Raw genomic sequence first — 20,183 nt, 5'->3', positions numbered from 1 at the left:
TGTAGTGATTTCGAACAAAAAGTGTGTAAATTGTAATTTCCCCACTGGGGATCAATAAACAGTATAAATTATAAAATATGAATTATATTAGGGCTGTCAAAATTAACGAGTTAAGGCAAATTCCTTTTAATGCCACTGATTTGCCTGCAGCGGAGAGGAGATGGCATGAACGGGAGTGGATGGCTAGCAGAAAAAGAGCTCCTTGAGCAGAAATGGATAAATAAAAGGGTCTTTTGAATGGCAATTTGAGGTTTAAAGCCCTTCCAGATGGTTCTGATTACTGTGCTTGTTTGCACAGAACACAAATTATCCATTTATGTACCTAAATTACCGTTATACCCTGGTCTCTGCAGGGTGTCCATTTAAGTTAGAGAAAAAACAAAAAATCTAAGGAAACCAGTTACCCAAGCTTTACTGCCCAAATACTCCAGATGCAATCTTGAAAATACATTTGAACTCTGACTGACTCATTCTCAGGTGACAATTGCGTCTCGGCCGGCCCTGGATGCCTGGTACGGGGCGAGAGACTGGGCCTTGGAACATCCACTTAGTGGAGAGGGAGGAGCGGCAGAGGGGTGGATCAGCAGACAGGAGTATGAGGAGAAAGGAGGCGAGTACCTGAGCGAGCACTGTGCCTCTAATGTCTTCATTCCCATGAAAATCGCCAAACCAGTTCCGGCTCGCCCCACCGAGCCCTCTGTTGCCACGCTGACATCGACCGGAGCTTCTGCTGCCGTCACCACGGTGACGTCTGCCCTGGCTCCCTCCTCTTCTACTGCTGCTACTGATGTTTCTATGGTTACCTCATAAACTGGGATCTCCGTTATGAGCCTTTGATGTTCAGTGAATTGTAGCAGATGTGATTCATTTAATCAAAGGTAAAGAAGACCTTGCTCTTTGATTCTGAGGGACTGAAAACAAAACTTTATATTTATCGTTGAGGATTCAGATAGGTGGTCCTGCCCAAAACATGATTGTAACTGCAAATAACGTATCTCAATGTGGTCTGCTATTAGACATTTCTCTGTGGAAATCTAGAGAAATACACCACCAAACAACATTACAAGCTCAGAAATACTGTATAAGGTACATTAGCAGTAGCTGTTAAGACATGGACGTGTTCTTTTATGTACCAAAAACCAACTAAGGCACCATTCAGAAATGTTGAATGGAAAGTTACTTCCTGTCTGTTCTCAATCTTCATCTATTTGTTTTTGGTCTCCTGTGAGTTTTGTAACTTTTTCCAACTGTTTTGGAAATACAGTTTTGTTTTATTTGTATAATGCTTTGAAGAAACCACAAGAGACCGTTCATATTGAATGGCCATCAAAGGAATGATCTTAAAAACTCTAGTGGGGATATTTTGTATTACTATATAAATGTAATTTGTTGTTGGTATGTTTTTAAAAAATATATATATTTTCACTGATGGAAACAGAAGTTTTTTGATTGAATTGCATGTTGAGAAAGAACTCTGGCAGCTGTCTGAGGCCATTGGGTTCAGATAAACAGTCACTCTCCCTTCAGTCCCCAAGGATTTGTAGTTAATTAGTTATTACGGTGGCTATGATTGGACAATTGCTGTTCAAGGGCAGGGTTTGGGTCAATTCCACACACACACACACACACACACACACACAAACACACACACATATACATATATATATATATATATATATATATATATATATATATATATATATATATATATATATATATATATATATATATATATATTTTTTTTTTTTTTTTTTTTTTTTTTTTTTTTTTTTTTCTAACCTACCACTAGTTGTATCTATCCATGCAGATAGTTTGGGTTTTATGCTCATAGTTTTATCTGTCCAAATATTTGCCACCACAACAAATTAATATATTAGTTCTTTAGTCTGTAAATAAAAAAAACATTTACAGGATATAAAACAGACAAGAAACAAATCCTCACATTTGAGAAGCTTTGACTACAGAAAGTTTTACTTTATAAATGACTGGAAGGATAAGTCCATTAACAAAATTGTTAATTTAAGGATTTAATTGATAATTTATTTTCAGTTCAGACATATGTCTCATGTCCAAACCTATTGTTTTGGGGTGAACTGACATGATTATGTTTGCGAAATACATTTTACACCACTAGATGGCACAGAGAAACAAAATCTAGTCGACCTGTTTTCAGCCTCTACAGTGCAACTGAGCATATCCACAATACCAGATCTAGTATTCAACATAATTAGACTGATTACTGATTACTACGATTACTCAATTACAGTTATGTCGTGCAGATTTTCTTTAAGCCGAGAATTTCAAATTTACTCTTGAGAAGCTGGTTTATGCGAGTACAGCAGCAAAGTCTGCTGTCAGCCAGCTTTAAAAAGAGATGCATTCTCACTGTTGGTTTTCATTAATGCTATAACTGATATTGTGGTTTTCTGTGAGTGCCAGTTGACCAAATTGTACTTTATGTCAAGCCTACTAATCTAAAAACCCACACTTTAATCAGCCTATTGTTCACAAAATCATGTGACAGCAGGGACCTTTGATTGTAGGTACTTTACTGATCTAAAGGCTCTGACTCTCAATGAAGAACTGCCAGGTGTCTTGCAGGTGTTTGTGCTGTACTGTTTTGTTCCTTGTTGGTCCACATTATTAACCCAGCAGACGTCTAATAGCATGGTGTGGTGTTAAACTATGCCACAGCTTGAGGTTCAAACCGTCCACCAGCTTGTTCTGTTTCTGCTCAAGCAGCAGTAACAAACACACACACACACACACACACAGAACAGCAAGGCAGAGCGAGGCTAATCAGAGCCAACACAGGCCTGTGACTGCCAGGTGATTGGCTCAAATGTAACAAGAGCGATTAAAAAGGGGGAAACAAAACAATTGTATGTGTATGTAATGTAAAAGCAAGTAAACAGGATTTATTTCTATGGTTACACTAAATTCCAGCTAGGCTTTCCTAATGATATTTCAAAAAAGAAACTGCAGGTGCAACTCAAAGAAGAGAATGGATAATGTGTTTCCCACCTTTTCATTTCCATACTTTGTGTTCAGCTAATGGGGATGCCATTTTGTGGATTTTGGTTTGTTTTACACCATAAACAAGTGGGGAATAATCTCATAAAGCTTACTGATCTGAGGTTTTGAGAAAGACACATTTGATATTTACAATATTATGCGGCTGTGATCTGTGTTGACAGTGGCCTGGTTCTTCTGAGCCATTAAGGATATGTTGTAGCTCAAACACATGTTTTGGGGTGGTCATAGTGCCCACTTTTATCCTTGTTCATACCTCATACCTCATACCGCTTTCACCTCCCTTGTGCTCAATTCTACCACCCTGCCAGATGTCAAATTTACTGCTCAGACCAATATACTTCATCATTAGGTGGGGTTTCTAAACAAATTCTCTACCGAAGCTCAAGGGATTATGCAGGTAGTTTTGCCAAGTGACCAATTAGGAGGATTAATCTGTGAGCTCTGTGCTGCAGGTCAGCAGGAGCAGCATGCAGGGCTGCGCCCATGTTACACAGTCCTGGATCAGAGGGGAAGAGAAAATACGGATAATTATAAATAATGGTTGGAAAATCCTATTTTATTTTTCCTCCGTAAAATGTGAGCCTGTCACAGATTCAAAATTATTCTGGAGGCAACAACATGATCCACGTATTTTGTTCCCTCTACATGGTTACAGAGTTTTAAATAGCCTGTTGGCAGGATGTCCTGTTGGCACAGTTACATAAGGTGAAGACATGTTGAATGTCCAATAAAACCTTTATTGTAGACAACCCAGCTATTTATCTCCAGGCTTGTGGATACTCTCAATAAAGGACTTGTAAAAAAGAGTCAAAATGTTGTTGATTCCTTTTTACAAGTCCTTTATCGAGAGTATTCTCTCCTACTGTGTTGTATGCTGGTATGGACATTCAAAAATCACCCATAGGAACAAATTGGGGAAGATTATTAAAACCTGTGGAAAAATCATTGGTAGGCAACAGGTAGACCTGTACCAACTATATCTGACCAGATTGGCACAGAAGGCAGACAAGGTTTGTATGGATACAACCCATCCACTTTCAGTGAAGTTCAAGCCGCTCCCTTCCGGTCGTAGATATAGATACCCTAACGTCAGAACCAACCGAGCAAAAAAACTCATTCATTCCTATGGCAATAACCCAATTAAATATGGTGTAGGGAGGGGTATGACATAAGGAATAGATGTGAAGTAGGATAGTGTGCAGTAGTTCTATTTTATTTATTTATGACATTGTGCAATATACTCCTTTTACTGTATTCTATTTATTGATGTGTTAGATAAATAGCGCTGTAGATGTCTGGTTCAATGTTTGTTTGTGGATTATGTGTCAATATGCCTGTACTGTACAACAAATTGCCTCTCGGGGAAATTAAAGTTAAGGCTTCTTCCCATTTCTCTTCACTCTGCACAGGGACAAAACCTTTGCAGACTATCTAACATAGATGGCTTGTTTCCAATGGTGGGAAGCCTGAGGGATCATGTCCTTGACTCTTTAATCGCACATTTGAGAGTGGAAATTGGGCTATAGCTTGAACCTACTATGCAATCTTTTTGGGTTTGGGTGATTTGTTACTTCTGTTTTATTTTTTAAAATGCAGCTTTAAGTAAGCAATATAAGTATTTAAATAATTTATTGAAGTAAAAGTTGCACATATCAAAATACTCTATTACAAGTAAAAGTCCTACGTTTGAAAGTTTTACCTGTGTCAATCTAGTCTCCAATGTCAGGGCTTTAATACAATAAACTGAATGACCCCAACAGACCTGGTATCTCCTGCCTGGACAATTTGTGACAAGCCGCTGTCTCTGTATCATCAATCATTATACCTGGTACTGTTTCATGTAGCCTATTGTTTACAGGGTTTGCTGTTAAAGGGATATTTCACTCAAAATCATTTGAGTATGATGTTGCCATTAAAGAGTTGTAGTGTCTTTCACAAAGAAGAGAGATTTAAGCAGAGGAAAAAAGTACTGAAATATCCAAAGTAACATGTTATTATTTTAATAACATTTGAAAATAATAATTACTGCAGCATAATCCACTTCTCTGTTCCACCTACATGTGTTCTACTGCTGCGGAGCTTTGAGGAAGGAAATAGCGAGATACTGAAGCAGTGCATTTCTATCCATATCTTTGATTTCTTTTTTTTTACATGAAAAGGTGACAGTTTGAGAAGTTTCTGTGGATGTTTTAATATTTTTCTTAACACTGTGAAAACGTGTCGGAATCTTTTGTAAGTGACTTGAATCCAAATACAATCCTTTCAGAGCCATACAGTCGGTGGTTCATTCTGAAAATGTAGATTTTGGACGAAGTCTTTAAAGCAGCTGTGAAACACTAGTTGAAGGTGCTCAGAATATTGTTATTATTTGTCCAATGAATAGTCCACCTGGTCCAACTATGGCCCTGTCTCATGCTGGGATTACTTAGAGACCTCATCTAGGGCTGAAGTCATTATAATGAACCACCTCCTAGCTTCAGTTTTGCAAATGATTGTTGCTTTTATTTGAAGGTTGAAGCTTTTTATATTATGTCATGCAATTCTCATAGCTGAGTCCATTTAAAAAATAAAACTCAAGTCACTCTGGCAATAGAGCCACTTAAAAGCTGTATTATGTGGCTGGGTTGGCTCAGTTGGTAGAGCAGGCACGCATCTGTAGAAGTTTACTCCTTGACGCAGTGGCCACAGGTTTGACTCTGACCTGTGGCCCTTTAATACATGTCATTCCCCTTCTGTCTCCCCTTTCATGTCTTCATCTTTCCTGTGGAATTAAAGACCTAAAATGCCCAAAAAAATAATCTTTAAAAAAACAAAAAAGCTGTATTATGAAGATGTATGTTTTCCTTAACAGACGATTGGTGTCTGGGAGGTAATGACACATCTGTGAAGTTGAAAGTGAAGCGCTCATGTGCCAAATTGAATTGCATTTGTTTTAACTTCCAATTAAACTGGAGTGCAGTGCATCTGAGACATGATCCAATAAACAGACTGGGAGGTTTCCTTTTGATAAGAGAAAAGCATTGCAAGTTTTTGTTTGTTTATATAATCACTTCGGTGGTTGAGAGAGATTATGCAACAAGATGAAAATTTCATCTGTTAACAAATATTTTTAAAAGACATATCCTGTTAGCTTAATAAAATAAAGTGTTAATGTAAAGGTCTTTATCTTGCTCTTCGGGCATCACCATGTTTTGTTTTTATTCTTACTTTTTGGGGTTAGATGATAAATTATACAGAGCTAATCTTTTCCAAGCTGGACAATTTGCCTTTAATTTACCTAAGATATTAAAGATCAGCTGCATAAAACTTATTTTGCAATGAATGGTCAACAAGCTGAATTGCTATATTTCTAAACTCTCAATGTCTATGTGTATCAAGGTCATTCAATGCGAGATTGACCTTTTGAAAAGTCCTTAAAAAGTACAAATGGGGAGATTGTGGTACATAATTATTTTTTAGAGTGTCCCTGACTATAGATGCCAAGATAACCGGCCAGGACAGTCATTAACTAGAAGACAAAGGGACAGTTTCCCTGAATGTTTGTGAATGCATGAACGCATCATGAAACAAGTCTGTGTAAATCTTTCTTATATAATTCATTATTGTTTGCATTATTTGTTCTGACCAATAGTTAACTGAACATTTGTGTAACTTCATTATTGAGAAATGTATTATGCTCACACAAAAAGGACTTCAATTGCAGCTACTTCCCAACCCCAAGGAGCGTCATTCCTGTGTGTGGATCTTCTCTTTCTCTTTGGTGTCACAGCTTTCAGCTGATTTGTGTATTTTGGGATGCGTAGGCTACTGTATACATCTAACTGATATTATTTGGGCAACTGAAGAAGTCCCACAGAATATAGATATTCCCCAGCGGCATTTAAAGGAACACAGTGTTTGTATGCTTTTCCATTTACTCCAGTCAGCTCCCAAAGGGTCAAAAGTCTTTAAACTGCAGTAAAGGAAATGAGGGAGAAAAAGCCTCTGAGCTCTCTGCAGGAGCTTACACAACTTCTTCTGATTGAACACCATGATATGAGCATCAAATGTCTTTGGCCTGGATATTCAATGAATATTTACATGGAGGAAGCCATATTGTTTGAATATAAACGGTTACACAGTGTCCAGCACAGTGTAATCAGCAGAAGTAGTTGTAATCAGATGATAATGACCTCTTTTTCCTCCTCCTCCTCCTCCTCCTCCTCCTCCTCCTCCTCCTCCCCTCCACATGCAGAGAGCAACAGGTCTAATCCTGTCTGTGCACGACTGCCTATGGATAACAAGGGCCTGAAACACTTATCATTTTATTTGATGCATTGTTTCTAAATTTCTGTAAAGTGGAGCAATGATATTTCGGACAGCAGTAGAGCATGCTAAGAAGCACCCTGGCGTAAGTAATCTTTATTGCTTAACTATTTGTTTCTTTATGGAATTTAATGTCAGTGACAGCAACTTTCATATCCCCCATTTCTTTTAACGTATAGCTAAAGTTTGAGCTGAAATGAGCAACAACCTCTTTGCATGGTTCATTTTCCTGAATTGTGCTTGTAAAATAATGATTCTAAACTTAAATAATTAACATGAAAATTATTAAAATGCAGACGTGCTTCTAAATGGAATCCTGTAATGTACATTTTTCTCTGCACATTATTCAACATCAATGCCACAGTAACATCATTGTAAATACATTTGAGTTAACTGTAGAAGCTAGGTGGCACCCGCAGTCCCTTTTATAAGGGTGGATCTGTTTCATTCTGTTTTTTATTCAGTCTTTTATTTGTTTGTTTATTTAATTTTGAGGGGCAGTACAGATGAACATTTCTATATGTAGGACAAACATGTGATGTAATGTATTGCTTTAGGTTAAGCTGAAGCTAATTTGCAGCCCCCATCCCTGGTTAGGCTTTAGAATTCTTTACGATTCAGGTTAGGATTGTCTAATAGGCTACGAACCCAATTATATTTTATTCCTGTCTTCTATGAAATCACTATAATATGAATAATATCCTCCTAAAAATGAATGTATTCATTTATGGTTTATGAAGAAAATGAAAGCACAATGAATTTGCCTAACATACTGTACATTACAGTAGAATTCTAGGCTAAACCATTGATTAAGTTCTAGCTTTAGTTTACATGTCATTTAGCTGATTCAGCTTTAGTCAATAAAATACAGTAGCAAACACAGTTGATGATTGCCTGCAGGGTTTGTAGAGTGTTGGTAGATTAATTGATGCAATCAGTAGTCTAATTTTGTCTAATCAAATCTTAGTTCCTTCAGTTTCTCATTTAAAACCAAACTGAGAGAGGCTTAAGACTTTAAAAACACCCACGATCTTTACTGTAAAAAAAATAAATTAAAAAAAACTCCTAAATCTAAACTGACAAAATCTAAGGATTTAGGAAATGACTAGTTGGAATAAAATACATTTGAAAATATAAATCCCTACAGGGCATGGGATTATTTCTGCATTTTTTTAACCAGCTCTGCTGTCAGAGAGCGAAGTGACAGAGTTTTAACTTCTCGTCATCGTCCTCCCAAGAGAGAGAAAGAGAGAGAGAGAGAGAGGGAGGGAGGGAGAGAGAGAGGGAGGGAGAGGGAGAGGCAAAGGGAAGCTGCAGGGAGCAAATCCCTGTGAGACTCTACCAAAGCTCCTTGATCAAGTTACAACAGTCAGGACAGACAGACAGATAGAGAGACGGACTGTGACAGAGAGTCAGGAAGTTTAAGAGTCAGAGAGAAAGACAGAAATTCAGCCAGACAAATGGACAGATAGTCAGACAGACAGATAGAGATCAACAGAGTAAAGACAGACAGACAGACAGACAGACAGAAGGTCAGGCGGGTGGGTGCAACATTGAAAATATTAATGTGTGTGTTGCATTTTACTGCTGTAGATGTTTATGGTTGTGGTCATTTAACAACTTTTTGTACTGTCGGGTAGTTTAATCTACAGCAGTGCATCATATTGTGCATCAAATTACTTAGTACTTGGAATATGTGAATGATTTCAGTGTGGTGTAAGCAGATAGACAGTCACACATGTAGAAAGTGAGTTAATCAGATGGAGAGAGACAGAAACAAGTATGAATGGGATGGAGACACTCAGACAGATGGACAGACAGAGTTTGACAGGCAGACAGAATTAAAGACAGATGTTATGATCATTCAGTCATGTTGCTGTGGATCTTAAGCTGACAGAAAAAAAGTGTTTTGTTAAATGATCAAATCCATGACTGTAATATAAAGTCCTGCTACTCACATTTAAAATCATCTTTGCCTATGTTGTTAAACATTGGATGATTTTACCTTTTTGGGCCTCAAACACATTAAATAAAATGAAACTCAAGTCAAGAGAAGAAATCGCTTTGGTGGCACTTTGAGCAACTCATAGACATCTGTAATGTTTAAATGCACTGTATCTTTCAGGTTTAGCATGTTTATTGTGTGTAAAATTAAAAAGTAAAATATAATTTGAAAAGTAACATTCAAACACCCACAGCAGGCTCATTGGGATGAGTAAAAGCAGGCCAGATGTTAATCCTCACAGTTGTTACAGTAACTATAATCTGCAGACAGGAAGACAGTTCTTACTTCATGAAAACCGTGTGGAGTATAATTTAAAATCACCTAATTGGAATTTGGATGAGTTCATTTTTGCCCTGGTGTTACTGTTGATGGTTGGCATGTGACTCAGAGGAGAGTTTCTCCCAGTTGAAAAAGTTGGGTAAAAAAAAAGCGGCATCTGCTCTTTTTTAATGAATCAATGTTCTTTTATATTTGCTCACAAATATACATATTCACTGAGACATTCAGCGAACACAGTGTCAGCAGTCATAAGGCTGAAGCTGACTGAGGCTGATGCAACGCAGAAAAGGAGTTACTGTTTTTCATCAATATAATAGTTGCTTAACATACTGTATACAGACTTATTCTCCAGCAGACATTAATTTGGTTTGAATGACCAGCACATTTTTTTCAAGTGCGCCGGTGGTGCACTTTAACTCTCCTGCCTTCATTATGCATATACAGTAAGTGCAAAGCAGCTATAGCTAAACACATTTCCAATGATCATGCAAGGAAGAAACAATGTCTCACCAGTGATAGATCAACATTAAGTCCTCATTGCAAGTACAGCACAGTAACTAATCCTTTGAACATACACATAATGTCAACAACAGTAAACGTAAAATGAGTAAAATACAGTTACCTTAACAGTACAATATAAACATTTATTAGAATACTGTATTATAGTGTTGGCAACATAGTCATTTATTGCACCTTACTCAACTTAACTTGCACTGTACTGTGTTTGGTGGCTACTAATTTGTTCCTCTGTATATTAAATATTGCATATGGAGAGAATGACAATAATGATACTTTCAACCTTGGACATAAGCTCCAGGCAGCTAGTATAGTGGCTAGCTTGGTTAGCAGCGAGCTGACCACAGAAAAACTAAATTCTACCAAATCACAAAGTTCGGTTTTAACTTCTCTATAAACTGTAAACGGTATTTGTATACACGCTATGGATTAATGGAATCGCAATGTTAACCACTATCAAGTTATTGAGAGTTGTAATTGAGAGAGTTGTGAAAGGTTCAGGTTGTGTTGTCATTTATAAGCAGCTCATATCAAATTCAGAATGAACACGTCACCATGTGTTAAAAAATAAATAAATCAAATTCAGAATGAACACATCACCATGTGTTAAAAAATAAATAAATAAAATCTTTTGATGATCTTACTCTGTGTCGGCAGCTCATCCCCCAGTTCTTCTTCATCTGTTTGGGAATGGGCGGTGCATCTATGTATCTGATCCGGTTGGCCAAAGGACCCCATGTCACGTAAGGACCTCTGATAATATGCAACAGAGAAAATATGTAATATGTCAATATGATTTGTTAAAACAAAGATTTCCCTTTCATGGATGAGTTCCGTGGCTGTATTGAGCTGTTAACTAACAAAACAGTAACCTGTTAAATGATGTCAACATCTGTATTTTGTCAATAATGAAGACTGAGCATCAGATAATCAAATGCATCACCTACAGAAGCCAGGACAATTAGACTATAATTTCTGAAGCCGAATCAATAACCCCCTATGGTCACAGGATGGAGTACACCACCATATATATATATATATATATATATATATATATATATATATATATATATATATATATATATATATATATATATATATATATATATATATATATATATATATATATCATTATTAAGATGTGCAAACAGGGAAATTATGGCTTTTAGGCTAATTAAACGCCCTTCCTTCCTCTTATAATTTCATCCTGAAATGCAGATTTTTGCAGATAAATATTTTTTACACTCTAACTAAGCAGATGGATTTGTTTTATGATTGATGCTGACTGTAGGGATCCTAGCTCACTTTCATTCCCTCCTCCAGCTGCCTCTTGCTTGGACTTCATCTCCTCCTGCTGCTATCCAAACTGTTTATTTTTTATTTATTTTTATTTATTACAGGGACAGTGCATATTAATAAACATTTCTGTCAATGTGCCAGAGTTAGCCAGAAGGCTATTTTTCATCTGCAGTCCCTGTTGATTTACCCTTAATGATACTGCAATAACAATAGACACAGCTAAGTGCTTCTAACAAGACCTCACAAGATGGTGCACTGTCTTGTCTCTTTGCAGTAATGATTGCATACAAGCTTAGTGAAATGATTAGAAATATTGTTCAGGTGGTGGCTTAACAGTGTAATCTTACCCTCAACTTTCGGTTACTTTCAGGTACTTTTCTTTTATTATGTGTCATCTATCAAAGCAGGGATTAAACAAAGCAGCTCTCAGGAGTATATCAGATCACTTGTGGATGAATAGTTGCGTGCTAGGTCTGAAAAAACTTTCTCCATGTAGGCTATATCAGATTCCCAAAGAGCTTACTGTAACTTATCACAATTTTTTTTATTTATTTGTGTGTTTAGCTGGAACAAGACCAATAACCCTGAACCATGGAATAAACTTGACCCCACGTATCAGTACAAGGTAATACAGCACATTACAATTATTCATTGTTAGGAAACTGGGATGACGTTCTAACTGTAATTTGACTGGTACATTTGTGTTTGTATGTGAGTTTGGATACAGAAATTATTAATTCACAAATTGCAGCATCAAGCTTCTACTCAGTTTGATTTTCTTCTTCTTCTTCCCCAGTTTGTGGCCATTACCACCGACTACAAAAACCTGAAGAAAGATGGACCTGAGTTTTGATTCTCTCACTGGCCTCCTCCTCTTTCAAACCAGAGTGAAAAAAAAAAAAAACAGAAAATCCTGATCCAGGGTCAGATTCACTCCCCCCTTGGTGTCTCACCGGTAAATGTGACCAGGAATTGTCAGTAAAATATCCTGAAGGATATTATGTAGTATTTCTACATAATTACACTTATGCAGGAGAGATATGACACTCATATGCACATACTCCCCACTGTACCAGACAAGTGGTATTGCATTTCTTAGCCAATTTAATACAATTAAGGGATACACAGATAACTGTTTTTTTAACCATGCTGCTGTGTTTTAGAAATGTCAGTGTATTATTTTGAATGTTTCAGGCATCTATTGGTTTCCATTCACCTCTGTAAGATATGAAAATGAATTATCTGTCTCCTAAAAGCTGCAGTGGATTATGCAAATAAGCTTCAAAAGTCTGCTAATTGTTTGGAGACTGCACCGCAATAAATTGAGAAAAACAGCTGCCTGGAACAGAGGGGGAAAATACATCTGAAAAATGCATGCATCCAAATGCATGTGTGTTTTTTTTATCAACTGGCACATGATTGTTGGTTTAGCAGCCACTAAATTCAACAATTACTGTGTAAGTTATGATACAAAAAGGCAGAGATGCATAAACTGGACTGGATTCTTTCAATAAACAAACTGTCAGTTTCATGTTGGGATGAGAGTCTTTGTAGCCAACCTGCACAGTGACTGTCCTCCACCACCTGCATGGAACTGAGTCAGATACAGATCTTTTTTCCACATCCTAAGATTAAAAATACACAATCAGTAACTCTGATGGAACAGATCCATCTGCTGGCAGTGCAGCTGCCACTTTTCAGTCTGATTGGTGCTTCTATGACCACATTTAGTAGTGTGTGTGCGTGTGTGTATGTTTGTCTTAATGCACCAGTGCGTGTGAGACAGCAGCCATGTGCCTTTGATCAGCAACAGCAGTGGCAGGATGCTGAGCAGTCTCTCAGCATGGCGTTGATGTATGACAGCAGAGCGCAGTGTGTACAACCTGAGTGCACACACGCAAGCGTGCACACACACACGCACGCACGCACGCACACACACACACACACACACACACACACACACACACACCATATGAACTCTTTTTCTTGTTGACTTTTAACATCTAAATCCACATCCATTTTTGCAAAGAGATGCCGATGAAGAGGAGAAAAGTGGTTGACAATTTATTGTTTAAGTCACAAACACTGTTTTCTAGGAGGATGTGGGCTTCATACTCAACTTTGCATCCTTCATTCTTGCTTTATTCTTTAAAGGGTGACTCTCTAAGCAGTGAACAAAGTGTCGAAAATAACATGAACATACTGTAAGGGGAGTAATGGTAAAATAAACATACATGGGAACACCTACAGTATTTATGCCTTCCTTAATTTCCTCTTTATTAACTTCCTTAGTAATACCGTTGCTGCTTCTGAAGGATACACTGTTAGACTTTTTATTGTATATTTGCGGTAACTCACTGGCAACGTGTTGCCAGTGAGTTACTGTAACTAACCCATTACAGTACCATAACTGTACATGTTATTTACAGTATGATGCCCTTACCGCAGTTCCATTGTACAGTATAATACCCTTACTGTAACTTAGTTTTACAGTATAATACCCTTACTGTAACTTAGTTTTACAGTATAATACCCTTACTGTAACTTAGTTTTACAGTATAATACCCTTACTGTAACTTGGTTTTACAGTATAATAACCTTACAGTAATTGTACTGTAATTACAATTTCCTAAATTATACTGTAACTGTCATGCAATTGTGGTTCACAGTATATTACACAATTTGGCATTGGTAGTACAAACTATTGATTATTTTACATAAATGCTATTGAATTTAATAAATTCCAAATAATTGACTTTAGTCCATGTACAAAAGTAATACATTTTTATTTTTGTATTAAAACAGGTACAAATACCAAGACCAAGATAATAAAAAAAAAAAAAAAAACAGACACAATTTACACACAAGCAATACTACAACCATGTTTAAGTATGCGCCAAACAATGGGCAGCCTTGATGTCTGAGCAATGCAGTTACCATTTGATTTGACTCAAAGAAAACACATGCACATTTTTTAATTAATAACCTAGCCATCAGTTCATCCTTTATCTCGGCAGTTGTTTTTTTCTTTGAAATCCTGAGTATGTTTGAAAAATGTGGTATGGTTGTTTACCACAGAGGTGAAGTTGTTGGGCATTTGGTTGGGGAGGGAAGGAGAAGCAGTCTGTTGAGAAGCATTTGTTAAGGACGATGAAGGGGCGGACCCATGATACTCATGCTTGCTGATCCACATCTGCTGGGGTGGTCCGTCCTGGACTGTATGGGAAGCAGAGAAAGGTCATGAGTTTATCTCATCTAAACTGTTAACAGACTTACAATTTCTGCAAAAACATAGAATATGACAGTATAAAAAATAACACATCAGTGATCAGTAGTAGTAGTTTACAAGGTTTTTCCTCCCCAGATAATTCAAAGGTCTTTCTACTTTCGTCCCAGCACAGTTAAAAAAAATGTTTTGATTAATTTTCTAATTTCAGAATTCATACACATTTTTAATATATTTTCATGACTTTTCCATGTCTTTAAGGCATATCTTTATGACCAATCCTCTCAAACATCTGTATAAACATGAAAAGTAGAAATAAAATAAATTACAAAATTTACCACAGTATACAGTATATCCTAAAGTTTACCTTTTTTTCAACCTGGACCTATTTTCCTATGTTCTTGTGTCTAAGTGACAACAATCTTTGACAATCTCTGACAACATTATGGAAAGGATTCCTATCGAGGTCAACAGTTCTTCTGTTAAAGAGTAAGATCTTTTTTCTAAATCATAAAAACATCCCCAAAATTGCTATTGCTAAACCCACCAGACTCGGTGTAAATAAACAGTAACTTTTGATCGTATGGTGGGTTTGGTGATGGTGATTTCAGGGCTGTTTCTTGTTTAAACAAAAAGGATCTTCCGCTTTAACTAAAATGTCTATCTCTGTAGGGATCCTTTCCATAATGTTGTCAGACACTTAGAATAATAATCTAAGACGGTCAGTGGCAAAAACTGAACTTTTAGTGGACGAAATTGACAACGCACATTTGCCCTATATGATTACATTGGAGCCCGGTTCGAAGCTGCAGGTCAGTGTTCTTGCTCAATACTGGACCAATTTCAAAGATTGTTGTTCTTATCAGTCACTTACACAAAAAAAACATATGAAAACTTTAACTAGAAATTAAAACAACACTTTGTAACTTTTGCTGAGTAACTGTGACCGAGTAACTGTGCATTTAGTTCTGTCGATGTTGGAGCAGGCAGGGTACGTAGCCGCACTGTTCATCGTACTGTGTAATCATTTTTCTGATGTTAACTATATTACATCACACAATAAAATGCTTACCTAGTTTGATGTCTTCCACTCAAACTCGGTGAGCCGTTGGAGGAAGGTGGTGACTTGGGAGCTGATGCTTGTCACCTTTCTTTGGACAACTCCCAGTATTATGGCTTGTACCCACTTGCCATGCACTTGCTTCCCTCATCTGGGTTGATCCTTAAGATATATAAGATATATCATAATAATCATCAGCAGTCATATTTAAATATACAGTATATATGGAAGTAAACCTGCCAGCGAGCACATTCGGTTCAGAAAGTCACAGCGAAAACACACCGTAAGCCATCCTTCTTCTCTCGGCCCTCTCTCTCTCCGATAGAAAGAGACAGGATTTGTGGGGAAAAGTGTGGTAATTGTAGGCTATATACAGTATATGTGTCCGTGTCACTCTCTCTGTCCGTCCATCGGTCTCTCCCTCCTTGCGCCTGATCATGTGTCTCGCTGTGAGAAGTCAAGACAGCCCAAATCCCCATGAACCTACTGTGGTCTTCCTGTATGTGATTAATCAAGGGGGTAAGCTTCGCTTCAGAACTCGAACCTCCTATGGCGCCATTTTGATGCTACAAAGCGATCACCTCCCGTTAGCATTCCACTGATTTGTCATTGTTTGACATTGTTTATTTCTAAAGAAACACGACAATGTATAAAAGGCTCCATTACCTTGTACCTCACGTTACGGCTTGTAACGTTTGTAAAAATAGGCTAACGATTGTGTCATAACCAAGTGACTTACTGTCACATAGTAGAGGAATTACCGTATAGTAGAGGAAAAGCTCGCAGGCAGTTTCGACTTACATTAGCGGTTTAAGTTTAATTACTAATGTTAACTAGCATGTTAGTGATCAATAATTAGCCTGTTCTTATGTTATCTCCTTACATATACCTACGCTCTCCGTCTCTGCAAGATTTGGAATGATTGAGATTTCTCTCGGCACAGCTACCAGAAGACTTCACACTTTCAGAGATGTTGCTCACGTCACATCTACGTTGTCTCTGTCAGTTGGAGGCTGCGCAGTAAAGCTGGCCATCACTGGAAAAGTGCTTCTAATAGCCTTCACTGGTCTCCGTCCAGAGACACGGGATCTGGTGGTCCATTCTTATATACTGTCTATGTGAGTAACTGCCTTGCTTGACACATTTTCCGAATGACACGAAATTATTGCTGCAGCTCGCGGGCCGAAGTGGCCGCTCCGTGACTAGTATGAACGGATCGATTGGATGACATAGGCGCTGAAATAAAAATAGCTGCGCTACGCAGGTATGCGCACCGCTTACATGCCCGTGTGTTTTCACTGTAAGTTACCACAGTAATAGGGCTCTATATACCCAAGTCTTTTTCTCAGTTGTTTTCTCTTTGTCAGTAAGTGTATAGAGTGCTCATATAGTCCAAATATGTACCATTACCTTTTAAATGCTTTATGCAGATAATTACTTACCTTGTACCAACTCCAGTGTAGTAGATGCTGACTCTTGATATTCAAGATTGAACGATAAAAGGAGCCAAAGAAGACGACAAAAAGCACTGGCGTTAAGTTGGTTAGCTTCAAAGAGGACCTTCCCTCAATGCTGACCATCCAATGGGTGGAAGACGCGTCAAACTTCTTCCTAAAAACAAACAAACATCTTATCTCATCTACAGTGTGTCACAGAATACCAAACATACATGGCTAATAAAACATCCTCCTCTTCTTCAAACTATTTCTCGTACCTAGCATGATCCGCCTTGGTGTGGTGGGCAATGTGACCTCCTGCTCAATTGAAATCTTGGTCGAGGTTGGCTGCAAACTAAAAAAGAAAAAAAGCATCTCACATATTGGAAGTAATTGGTTGTTGTTCTACATATGAAATTATGAAAATTAATATTTTTAAGTGCATGCATGGTGTTATAAAACACAATTACAACAAGATAAAAAAAAAAAATGCATGCCATGCATTAGTATGCAAGGAACCAGTATAATTTAGGTAACACAGAATGTTATGTGATGCATTAAAAGGTTAATCACGTAATAGATAGCTAGATAGCTAACAACAACACTATTTTGTGAAGAAAAACTTAAAGCATAAACCATGGTAGCTAATACGCTCAACTCCTAACATCATATTCTTTGAGTTAAACAATATTTGGCTTAGGTCTCATAAACTAAAAAGGATGAATTCAATGATATCACATTACAGAATGCAACAATACTACTGTAACGTTGGGCACGTTTTTGCTGGACATCTTGATGGTTTTAAGTGGCCAAACTCTGAAGCCAAGGGGAAAAAAATGCTATCTACAAATACTCCACATTAACATTACTTAAAGACGTCTTCCCTGTCACCCGACATAACTTTTAGAGTTGGTGTTTTTTAAAAAGATGTAATGTTAACATTAGGTGCTATTAAAACTAGATGGGCAACTGTAGAGGTAACGGTTTAATGTTAACTTTACCTCCACTAATGTTAGGTTAATAATGCGGTACATTTTGCTTAATCATGCTAAAACACTGACAAACCAACCCACAGACATAAGCGTAGGTAATGTTAGCCAAAATGCGGCAACAGCAAGCTAAAAAGCTAGCAGTTACTGACCTTAAACTTCTAGAATATGGGTTACATTTTAATTCCGACAAAGATAATGGTGGTCTGACAAGTGAAAAAGATGTCCCTAACAGCGCGTGTAAAACAAGTTGTGTTAGCTTTAGGCTACCGAACGTCGTCATTATAGCTAATCCTCACCATGGGGAAAATGAACTATAGTTAACAGTTTGCTCTTGCCTAGCTAGCTATGACGAAGGTCGGTAAACTAAACCTACGTCTCTGCTTGGGAAGGCTTGTGAGCAGAAATTTTAATGTCACAGAATTAGCAAAATTGGTCTTACCTTAACGCTGCTCCAGCTCTCTTCGAGGAGTGTGTGTGACCCGGGACTCTGGTGCGCACACGCACAGACCAAACCGGGCGGTACTCCTCTGAAGTTACTCCTTTCAACGCCTTTGAAGTAAATACGCGCTACTCTTCTGAAGTTGTCAGAGTCTGAGGTCAGAGGTCAGAGTTCAAATCTGGCGGTCAAGCATTTATATCCGTAATGGCTTTCTTGTTTCTCTCAATAAATGATTGACACTGCTGAAAAAAAATGTCTAAATTTTTAATTACCTTCACTGCTAAAAGCAAAACAAATTAAGTGTATTTCATTTTATAGTGATATTTTATTTTTCCATTTCATTTCTATGCTTCTATAACATTAACTAACAATTTTATTTAAAATTCAGTTAGTCTTATTCAACTACAGTAGCACTACTGCTGTTGTTTTACAGCAGACTACCGCAAATTCAAAATATACAGTAAATCACTGTAAACTAAATGTTATTACCCATAATGCAATGCATATTACAGTAATGAACCGGAAAAGAAAATGATGGTATTTTACTGGGCATTTTGTGGTAAGTAACTGTAGAAATTACAGCTAAGTCTAACAGTGTAAGATAAAAAAACAAACCCTTAAATTCTGACAGGAGTTTGGCTTTGTTCAGTGAAGGTGAGACTTGTGTTTCATCCTCTTAAGACACCTTCAGACCTCAATCTCTTTCGGCTCTCTGCGCTCATATTGATCTCATGTCCTCCCCGTAAAACAACAAGAAAAGCAAATGAAGAGAGAAGAAAGAACAGCGAACATAAATTAATCATCCGTTTTTTATTGTTGTGGCAATAAGGAGAGGGCTGGAGACCTGGAACGATGCAGCATGAGGGAGCATGTGATTTCCCTAAAGGATATATAAAAGCCTTAAAACACACAAGCGCGCGCGCACACACACACACACACACACACACACACACACACATACACACACACACACACACACACACACACACACACACTGCGTCAGATAAGTTGTCAGGTCATGAGAAACAGGCACAGACATGAAGCGGATGAGTCATTATTTGTGTTGTGATGGTGCGTATATGTATGTGTCTATGTGTCCTTTTGTTTTTGTGTGTGTGTGTGTCTGTGTGTATTTTCCAATGACAGAGTTGTGAGAGCTTCCCTGACCTTTGACCTGTGATTCAGCTGGCCGGTCTCTGTGGAGAGGACACATTCCTCTGGCACAAACTCAAGCAATAACCTTCAACCGAAAAATTGGAAGACCGCCTGAAAAGCCCGGTAGGACTCAAAGACGTCTGACACCAAACAAAAGTCCATTCAGTTCTTCAGTGAAATAAATATCAAGCGCTCTAATAGGCAGCAGCAGCAGCAGCGCTTCATGTTGCAAAGCTTGTTTAGTGCTACTTTATAAAAGACTTTGTCTCTCAAAGGAAACTTTCCTTTCAGAATAAGAAAGAAATATTTAAAAATAAAATAACTACAAAGTTTCGTCCCAGAGTGAAAGAAAGAGGAAGCCCGCTCTTTTGATCCATTTGGGTGATTAGAGACTGCAGCAATTCTAGAAACAGTGGGAGAGGAGGCGTTTAAATA

General features: G+C 37.7%; 2 protein-coding genes across 2 annotated transcripts in view; both read left to right on the top strand.

Moving 5' to 3' along the window:
• actr5 (actin related protein 5) overlaps positions 1 to 1,544 on the top strand; it is a 10,782-nt gene extending 9,238 nt beyond the window's left edge. Inside the window, exon 9 of the mRNA XM_028583334.1 lies at positions 478 to 1,544. Coding sequence (XP_028439135.1) covers positions 478 to 810 — 333 coding nt within the window. The 3' untranslated portion in view covers positions 811 to 1,544. The remainder of the gene's footprint in view (positions 1 to 477) is intronic.
• Positions 1,545 to 7,268: 5,724 nt separating this feature from the next.
• ndufa4l2a (NDUFA4 mitochondrial complex associated like 2a) lies at positions 7,269 to 13,621 on the top strand. Its single transcript, XM_028583776.1, has 4 exons — positions 7,269 to 7,426; positions 10,799 to 10,884; positions 12,005 to 12,065; positions 12,237 to 13,621. The coding sequence occupies exons 1-4, from the start codon at positions 7,382 to 7,384 to the stop codon at positions 12,291 to 12,293; spliced, it is 249 nt and encodes an 82-aa protein (XP_028439577.1). The 5' UTR covers positions 7,269 to 7,381; the 3' UTR covers positions 12,294 to 13,621.
• The last annotated feature ends 6,562 nt before the right edge of the window (positions 13,622 to 20,183 follow it).

The sequence above is a fragment of the Perca flavescens genome, chromosome 7 (genome assembly GCF_004354835.1).
Source record: "Perca flavescens isolate YP-PL-M2 chromosome 7, PFLA_1.0, whole genome shotgun sequence".
NCBI classification, from domain to species: Eukaryota; Metazoa; Chordata; class Actinopteri; order Perciformes; family Percidae; genus Perca; species Perca flavescens.
This window is presented reverse-complemented; position numbering and strand designations above follow the sequence as displayed.

Bases quoted from the DNA above. Each gene is read 5' to 3' on its own strand.
- ndufa4l2a (XM_028583776.1), top strand. From the start codon at position 7,382: ATGATATTTCGGACAGCAGTAGAGCATGCTAAGAAGCACCCTGGC. The intron at 7,427-10,798 runs GTAAGTAATCTT...CTGTGTCGGCAG, and splicing joins ATGCTAAGAAGCACCCTGGC to CTCATCCCCCAGTTCTTCTT. The intron at 12,066-12,236 runs GTAATACAGCAC...CTTCTTCCCCAG, and splicing joins ACCCCACGTATCAGTACAAG to TTTGTGGCCATTACCACCGA.